The sequence below is a fragment of the Cyanistes caeruleus genome, chromosome 14 (genome assembly GCF_971803275.1).
Source record: "Cyanistes caeruleus chromosome 14, bCyaCae1.hap1.1, whole genome shotgun sequence".
Classification (NCBI taxonomy): domain Eukaryota; kingdom Metazoa; phylum Chordata; class Aves; order Passeriformes; family Paridae; genus Cyanistes; species Cyanistes caeruleus.
Window position 1 is genome coordinate 1,161,949 of NC_141714.1, and position 8,837 is coordinate 1,170,785.

The 8,837-nt window shown below is 59.8% G+C and overlaps 2 protein-coding genes across 2 annotated transcripts; one reads left to right on the forward strand and one right to left on the reverse strand.

Annotated features, from left to right (window-relative positions):
* The first annotated feature begins 1,052 nt into the window (after positions 1-1,052).
* Positions 1,053-2,037, forward strand: PIN4 (peptidylprolyl cis/trans isomerase, NIMA-interacting 4). The gene is made up of 4 exons (XM_086850941.1): positions 1,053-1,158; positions 1,459-1,529; positions 1,631-1,750; positions 1,859-2,037. The coding sequence occupies exons 1-4, from the start codon at positions 1,119-1,121 to the stop codon at positions 2,015-2,017; spliced, it is 390 nt and encodes a 129-aa protein (XP_086707067.1). The 5' UTR covers positions 1,053-1,118; the 3' UTR covers positions 2,018-2,037.
* A 2,204-nt stretch (positions 2,038-4,241) lies between these two features.
* Positions 4,242-8,621, reverse strand: ERCC6L (ERCC excision repair 6 like DNA helicase). Its single transcript, XM_086850932.1, has 2 exons — positions 8,471-8,621; positions 4,242-8,310 (listed from the first exon to the last, which is right to left on the reverse strand). Exons 1-2 carry the CDS (start codon positions 8,530-8,532, stop codon positions 4,506-4,508), a joined length of 3,867 nt encoding a protein of 1,288 aa, XP_086707058.1. The 5' UTR covers positions 8,533-8,621; the 3' UTR covers positions 4,242-4,505.
* Between the last annotated feature and the right edge of the window lie 216 nt (positions 8,622-8,837).

An 8,837-nucleotide genomic window follows, 5' to 3' on the forward strand; every position in this document is an offset into this window, starting at 1 on the left:
AGCTTGGGAAGCTCTGGACGGGTACATTTTGCACATGACTGCTCAGGAAAGCAGGGAAGGAGCCGGCAAAGGGGGCTGCGGGCGAGCACGGGACATTGGCTGGAGTGGCCAATGCTGCCGGGGGGAAATGTCCAAGCGGGCCAGAGGTCAGCTGTGGGACACAGACTGGCCCCGGGACGGAGATCCTCATTTCCCTGGCCGGAGGAACACGCTCTTCCCGGCGCTCTTCCTGGGGCTCTTCCTGGCTCAGTGCTCGTCCCTGGCCGCTCCCGGTGGCCGCTCCACTGGGAAGGCAGTGGGGTCCCGGGAACAGCCCGACCAGCAGGACAGCCCCTATGACAGCCCCGGCCTGGGGCCGCCAAGGTGCCAACTACGGAATGTTGTACTTTTAATCTCGCCAGCTTGGTAAAGTGCTCCCTGCTGCCCGCCTGTGCCTGTGCTTCTTTGGGCTGCCTTGGGAACGGTGCTGGGGAGGTGGGCACCCCCCGACACCCCCGGGGAACCGGCCCCACCGGCCCGGGCCGGTCACAGCCCCTGCCTCGCACTCCAGGGCTCGGGGGGCGACACCGGGAGGTGTCAGGGCAGCCCCGGCCGGGCACCGGGGACAGGCCGGAGGGGGCGGCCACGGTGGGGCTGGGGACGGACTTGGCGTCCCGGGGACGGGTGGGATGGATGAGAGGGACGGGGACAGCGCTGGGCACTGGGGACAGCCGGGGGAGGACTGCAAGTACGGAGGGGCGGACTGGGACTGGACTGGCACCTGGGGCAGGTGGGAGGCGTGAGGGCGACAGCCCCGAGCGCTGGGGACAGCCCTGGGTGCGGGGTACGGCCGCGGATTCCGAAGGCAGCCCGGTGTGCCGGGTGGCTCCAGCCCCGTCCGGGCGGTCACGGCCCGATGTCCCCGTGTCCCCTCCGGGCGGGCACGGCCCGGTGTCCCCCGGTCCCCTCCGGGCGGGCACGGCCCGGTGTCCCCCGGTCCCCTCCGGGCGGGCACGGCCCGGTGTCCCCCGGTCCCCTCCGGGCGGGGGTTCCATGCCGGCGCGGCGCGGGCAGCCGGGGCCCTCGGGCCGGGCAGGAGCGGCCCCGCCCGGCGCAGCGCGGGGCCTCACGGCGGCAAGATGGCGCCTAAAGGGAAAGGCGGCGGCAAAGCCGGGAAGGGTGAGCGGGGCTGGGCGGCACCGGCACCGGCCGGGCGGGGGCTCGGGGACGGCACCGGGACCGGCCGGGCGGGGGTTTGGGGGCGGCACCGGCACCGGGACCGGGACCGGCCGGGCGGGGGCGGCACCGGCACCGGCCGGGCGGGGGCTCGGGGGCGGCACCGGCACCGGCCGGGCGGGGGTTTGGGGGCGGCACCGGGACCGGCCGGGCGGGGTCCCGGGGGCGATGGGGGCCGAGCGGGTCTCAGAGCCCGGCAGGGGCGGCGGGGACCGGGCCGGTGTCACGGTGCTCGGTTCACAGGCGGTGACAGCAGCAGCGGCGGCAGCGAGGCCAAAGCACAGGGCCCGAAGGGAGGCGGCAGCGCCGTTAAGGTGAGTGCGGGGGCCGGCGGGGCCGGGTGCTCCGCCCAGCACCGGCGGCTCGTCCCGCCCGCCGGCCCCGCTCGCCACAGCCCCGCTGGGCTCCCCGGCAGGTTCGGCACATCCTGTGCGAGAAGCACGGCCGGGCCATGGAGGCCATGGAGAAGCTGAAGGCCGGGCAGCGCTTTAGCGAGGTGGCGGCGCAGTACAGCGAGGACAAGGCCAGGCAGGGGGTGAGTGGGTGCTGCACCCGGGACGGGGCTGCGGGAGCCGCGGTCCTGTTCATCCCACCCTCCCTGCTCTGAGAATCAGCGCTTAACCCCGGCGGTGCCTCCCTGCAGGGAGACCTGGGCTGGATGACCAGAGGCTCCATGGTGGGACCATTCCAGGAGGCAGCGTTTGCCCTGCCTGTGAGCAGCATGGACAAACCCGTGTACACGGACCCTCCCGTCAAAACCAAGTTCGGATACCACATCATCATGGTGGAAGGCAGAAAATAAAATGTGAATGACCATCATGACCTTGTTGACTGCTTGAATCCCGAGTCTCAGACACCTTGGCCTTGGAACAAGTCAGGCACAGCCAGCAACACATCTGGAGACAGCTGCTGTCCCTGCCACTGTGCTGGCAGAGCAGAGCCCTGCCTGGAGAGGTAAAGTGTGCCTGGGAAGGGTAAAATGAGAGCCTTTTACAGATGTTGAAGCCTCTGTTGTCTGGCAGCCTCTTGCTTCTCCTGCTGTGGAGATAATGGTCTGTCAGCAGAATGAGGTGCCCAGTCTTTTATCTACAAACAGAAATGACAGAAAGGGGCAGAGGAGGCCCCAGGGCTTGGTCTCCATCTCCATCCTCCCCAGGAGGTGCAGACAGCTCCCATGGTGCAGGTTGTGCTCCAGGGCTGCAGGACAGTCCCACCAGTGCAGGGTGGGTAACACTGGAGCTGCGTCAGGCCAGGCAGGGAAGGGAGCTGGGGGCAGGAGGGGAGGAAGAGCTCTCCTGAACACAGACTCACCTCTTCCTACAGCTCCACCTTGCCCACTCAGAGCTGGGGGAAGAAACGGGTAACTCAGGTTTGAATAAGAAAAAAGCCACTAAAGGCTTGTGTCCTGCTTACTGCACTCTGCTGTGCTGTGGGGTGTGCAAGGGAAGCAGGCCAGCAGGGTTCCTGCCATCTCAGGAATCCAGCTCAAATCCCTTTCCTGCCCACAGAGCCCCTGAAGCAGCCACAGCTCCAGCAACGTTTACAGGTGAGCACCATGCACAGAGTTCAGAGATGAGGAGGAAACATCAAAGAACAAAAGGTCCTTCCCTTCCCTCCCTTTTCAGGGTGTTGGTTTTGCTGAGTGTGGAACGCTGAGGGCAGCCAGTGAATGGCTTGCTATGGAGGGCAGACACTGCCCCATGTCATGGTGCTCTGTAAATAAACCTCTTGTTTACAGGCTACCAGAGCCCTGTTCTCTCTTTTGGCAAAAGCACATTGACACAACAGCAGAATCAGATCCGTGTTTGCTGTGGTTCTGAGTACAGAGAGCTGCTCAGCCAGGTGTGGTGTCCTGTGCTGTGCTGTGGTGCTGCAGAAGGCAGCATGCCATGGCACAGGGAAACATCCATGATCTCTGCTGCTGTGCTGTCACCAGCTGAGACTGACAGCAGTCAGTCCCAGTGCCCAGCACGCCACACTGAGGCTGTGTTGGTGAGGGCACAGTCACTCAAAGCCAGAACCAGGAGGTTTTGAGCTGCTGGCTTTTGGGATTGAAATGCACTCATCCAGTTTGCTGACAACACTGAGCTGTGTGCTGTGGTCACACACTGTAAGGAAGGACAGATCCAGGGGGGTCTGGACAGGCTGGAGAGGTGGGACCACATGAAAAGTACAAGGTTCTACACATGGGTCAGGGCACTCCGAGGCACAGCTGCAGATTGGGCAGATGAGGGATTGAGAGCAGCCCTGGGAGAAGGGTTTGGGGGTGATGGTTAACAAAAAACTCACCACGAGCCAGCAGTGAGCGTTCCCAGCCCAGAAACCCCCCATGTCCTGGGCTGCATCCAAAGGAACGTGGGCAGCAGGCAAGGGAAGGGATTCTCCCCCTCTGTACTCTGCACTCCCAAGATCCTGCCTAGAGCCCTGCACACAGTTCTGCGGCCCCCAGCATAAGGACATGGAACTGTTGGAGCAAGGCCAGAAGAGACCATGAAGGTTATAAGAGGACTGGAGCATCTCTGCTATGAAGAAAGGCTGAGTTGGGGCTTTTCAGGCTGTTCAGCCTGGGGAAGGTTGTGTGGACACCTCATCACAAATTTCAGTATTTGAAACAGCCTACAGGGGAGCCAGAAAGGGACTCTTCATCCAGAACTGGAATGACAGGATACAGAATAATAGGTTCAGGCTGACAGAGGGCAGCGTTAGAAGGGATACTGGGAAGAAATTCTTCCCTGTGAGGGTGATAAAACACTGGCACAGGTTGCCCAGAGAAGCTCCATCTGTGGAAGCATTTCAAGGCCAGACTTGGAGCAACTGGGTCTAGTGGCAGGAGTCCCTGCTTGTGGGAGGGGTTGCAACTGGAAGGGCTTTAAAGTACCCAAACTGATTATTTAAAACCCTGAAGGAGGGAGGAACCACAGCAGCCCAAGGCCATGGGACTGCACTGTCCCATCTTCTCGGGGGAGAGGAGTGGCACAACCTGGAGGGTAGAAAGGTAAAACCAGGGCTGCCAGCATGGAGAGGGGTTTAGACATCAACACCACCACTTTTTTAATTAAACAATCAGACAGGAACATGAACCATTTGCACCTTTGTGAGCTGACTCCACAGTGAAGTTCCCCCCCCAGCACCTGGATGTTTGGACTGTTTTCTCAAGCAGAACTGCTGAATTTGCTCAGTCACACGAGTACATGGCAGGCAGCAGCCTGGAGCTGGCTCAGGGATCCCAGGGCCGTGGTGCAGACACACGGTAACGAGGAACAGCCAGACTGTTCACAGAGCCACACGTGTCACTTCTGGGCCAGCTGTCTGTACAAATTCAGAGTCAGAAGCATAATTTCAGGATCTCCACTTTTTATGTCAAGAGCTTGCACAAAGCAGTCCAACGCCTCCTGGAGTTTTCCATCATTCTGAAGTTTCTTCCCACTGTGTACCAAGGTGTCATAATCTGCAGCAGGAGAGGAGCTCTGCTCAATGCCCCTTTGAGTGCTGCTTTCCTGGGTGAAGTAGTCAATCTGCTCTCCTGACTGGAGCTCAGCGTCACCCGTGGATTCCTCCTGAGATGACTCCGTCTCCTCTGCCTCAGACTGCTCAGATTCCCCGCTGTCTGTGTGGGAGGACTCTTCACCTGTATCGAGTGTTTCTCCAGTAGGTTCTTCTTCAGTCTCAGCAGATTCCCCAGTGCATTCCTCAGCTTCATCTTCCACAAGCCCGTCTTGCTCCTCATCACCATCATCATTGCCTTCTTCATCAGTGGTTCCCATGATTTCCCCAATATCCTCCACCTCATCTGCCAACCTGCTGATGACCGAGCGCCTGGAAGCGTTAGACCTGTTTCCACTGTTACTTAGCTGGGGAGAAAAGATGGCTTTAGCTCTTATTTTGTCATATTTAGGGGTGGAAGCGCTAACTCCCTCTGGAATTCCATGCTGAGAGCTGCCCAAGGGAGAGGAGGTCACTTGCTCGGGCTGCTCTTCACTCTCACTGTCTGAAGTCACTCTGTTTAAGCGTTTCTTCCTACCAAAAGTAGAGAGAACACTGCTTTCATCCAGTGCTTTACTCCCTTGCAGGGAGGCATTTGGCTCTTCCTCAGCTGTGGGACAGGGTTTGCCATGGCTACTGATCTCATTTGGCCAAGTTTTGTTTGGAGATTCTTTGTCTGGAGATTTACACAAGCTTTCTGCCTGCAGTTGTAAGCTCTCCCTCTCAGGATGTTCCACTGATCCTTCTCTACTTGAGGCATCCTTCCATCCCTCTTCAGACTCTTCCAAAACCAGATTGAAGTCAACTTGATCCTGGAAAGAAGGAGCAGATGTACCCTCCAAACTGTCTTCCAACACGTGAGACTTGTAGACCTCAGCATTGATCTCTGGTGTAACGTTTGATAAACTCAGCACAGCAGAGGCAGAAGCCGGCTCAGGAACATTGTTCTGTTCTGTCCCCAGGGCAGCATGTGAGTCAAGTACCTGAAGTGACAAATCTGCATCCCTGCTAGGATCACCAGCCATGCCAGACTCAGAGGGACTGTGACAATGCCCAGAGAGGTCATTCCTCACCTCGGCTGAGGTGTCTGGATGTACCTGTGAATGCCGTTTCCCTTGGAGGCTCTGGCTCTCTTTCTCGAGTGCAGGGGATGCTGTATTGCTACATTCAGGATTTTGCTCAGATTCTCGTATAATAGATTGTTCTTCTGTCTTGCTGCTATTGAGCACTTCTGTCTCCATGCTGGACACATCTTGTACCAGTTTCTCTTCATCTGAGTCACCAAGAGTCAGAGTTGTCATTTTGCAGCTGACATTGAGCACCTGGGCCTCATCCTCATCTGTAAGATCAATAACTTTGCCTTTTTCATATGCATCAGCTACTGGTGGTGAAACAAAGTGATTTTCATCGTTCAACCCTTCAACAGAAGAATTCTTTGGCCTGGAAACTGATTCCGATGGTCTTTGCCACTTCTCTTCACAAGCATTTCTGATCCCCTCCATCCTCTGATCTCTGAGCTGGGACTCCAGCTGGACCAGCTCGTGGGCTTTCTGGACCCTCTTCTGGATATACTGGTGGGCTTCCTCGCTCTCCACCTGCTCCTCGTGAGCTATTTCCCTCGTGTAGATCAGGTCGTGGTCGGAAATGCCAAACATTGCCAGGGAATGCAGGTAAGCAAGGTGCTCATCCAGCTGCAGGTCAGACTTCCTTTGCATGGCGTGCAGGGACTGCAGCTGGATCTGGGTCGCAGACGTGCGAGTGTCCTCCAACGTGAAGAGCTCCCTCAGCTCCTGTTTGGAGAAATAACGGAACGGGTTCTTTTTGTCACCGGTGCTCTGTCTGATTAACGAGTCCTTGAATATCTGCCGCCTGTAAATCTTCTCTTCCACCGTGCCGCAGGTGATCAGCCTGTAAATCACCACGTTCTCCTTCTGCCCAATTCTGTAAGCTCTGTCCACAGCCTGAGCGTCGGTGGCTGGGTTCCAGCTGGGATCAAAGATCACCACTCGGCTGGCGGCTGTCAGGGTTATGCCGACGCCCCCGACCTGCGTGGTGAGCAGGAAGACAGAGTAGTCGCTGTTGCTCTGGAAGGCGTTGATGCGCCTCTCCCGCTCCGTCAGGTGCGTCACCGTGCCGTCGATGCGCAGGATCTGGAACTGTCGGCGAGACAGGACGAGCTCTATGATATCCAGCATCTTCCTCGACTGTGAGAACACCAGGGTTCGGTGTCCCTCTTCTCTCAGCCGTTCCAGCAGCCCCACAAGGAACTGCATCTTCCCAGACTCCTGGATCACAGTCTCATCAGAGAGATGATCGATTTTTTTCATGCCTGAAAGCACACCTGCCTCCATCCTGTAATCCTGCTCGGAGCCCTCCTGCTCTTCCAAGCCCAGCTGGATACAGGCTCTCGCAGACAGAAGCCTGGGGTGGTCACAGAGCTTCTTCAGGACGGTCAGCTCGGCCAGAGGCGATCGGGTCGTCATCAGCACTTCCTTCACATGATCCAGGCAGAGAAAATTCCTGTAGATTTCTTCCTGCACTGGTGCCAGGTACACCCACACAACAAAGTCATTTTTCCTAGTGAGAGATGGCATGACGGGAACCTTGTTCTCACCTTGATCCTCAGGAAAAGGAGCATCCACTTTATCAGCATGAGAGTTTTTGATGTCTTCCTTGGTCCTTCTGAGGAAATAGGGCTTTATAATTGCCATGAGATTCTCTGATATCTTTAGCCCCAGCGCTTTCTCACCTGGAGTCGCATCCTTCTCCCTCGCCCTGGTAATGGGATTCTCATATTCCATTTTAAAAGTTTTGGCAGTTCCCAGGAGGGAGCCTTGGCAGGCAAAGTCAAACAAGGACCACATTTCCCGCAGGTTGTTCTGCACGGGTGTGCCCGTAAGCAGGACGCGGTGCCGGGCCGGGATTGCGTACACACACTTGGTTGTCTTGTTTGACGGGCACTTGATCTTGTGTGCTTCATCGAGGATGATGTAGTCCCAGACAAACTCCTGCTCGTGGCGGCTGGCTAGCTGCTTCCAGTTGTTAATGAGCATCTGGTAGCTCGTGATGACGATGCCGTTCTTCCTCTGGACCCTCTCCAGGTTCCTGGTGCGCTCTGTCTTGCTGCTGCCGTGGAATTCCTTGATGCGTAGGCCGGGGGTCCAGCGAGCGAACTCGGCCAGCCAGCTGCTGACCAGGGTGGTGGGCATGATGAGCAGGACGTGCTGGATGAGCTCGGCATCGAACATGCCTGAGAGGAAGGCGATCACCTGGATGGTCTTGCCCAGGCCCATGTCATCGGCCAGGATGCCACCAGGCTTGCCCTCCCGGTGCAGGCGGTACAGGAATGCGACACCTTCCCGCTGGTGCTGGAACAGCTTCCCGTGCATCTCGCCGTAGATCAGCAGGCCGCTGCCGCACACGTCCACGAAGCCTTCATCATCTTCCTCCTCCTCCTGCTGCTGCTGCTCGGCCGCCGCCAGCGCCTCCTGCACCCGCTGCATGCGGCCCCGCAGCTTCTCGCTGGGGCGGATGGCAGCCGCCAGCCCGAACAGCCGCAGCGCCTCCTGCAGGTCCCCGTCGGCCGCCGCCGCCTTCGCGCTGCTCACGAACCTGAGGGAGTCACCGTGAGCACCGGGCGGCCAGGCCCGGGCTATACCCGGGAGTGCCGGCCCGCCATCCCCGCCCCGCCCGCAGCCTCCCAGCCGCTCAGCCCCGGCCCCAGCCCAGCCCGCCCGCAGCCTCCCGGCCGCTCAGCCCCGGCCCCGCTCACCCCCGGTACCGCTCCTCTTCCGCCGCCGCCGCCGCCGCCGGTCCCGGCCCAGGGGCGGCCATGGCGCTGCCGCGCTGCGCTTCGAACGCGGCCCTTCCCGTCCTGCACCGCGCCTCATGTAAATCAGCCGCGCCCGCAGCCAATCAGCGCCAGGGGCGGGCCCAGGGGGCGGGGGCGGGCGCCACCCGCGCCTCCTCCCGGCTCTGGGGGCACCGGGAGCGGCAGCGGCGCCGCCCGGTCCCGTTCCCTCCGCGCGGTGGGAACCGAGCTGCGGGACATCCGCGGGGAGCCCGGCAGAGCCCCGGATCCCCCCGCCCCCGGTGCGCTCGCGGTTCCCGCCGCGCCATCGGCGCACGGGCACGGGCGG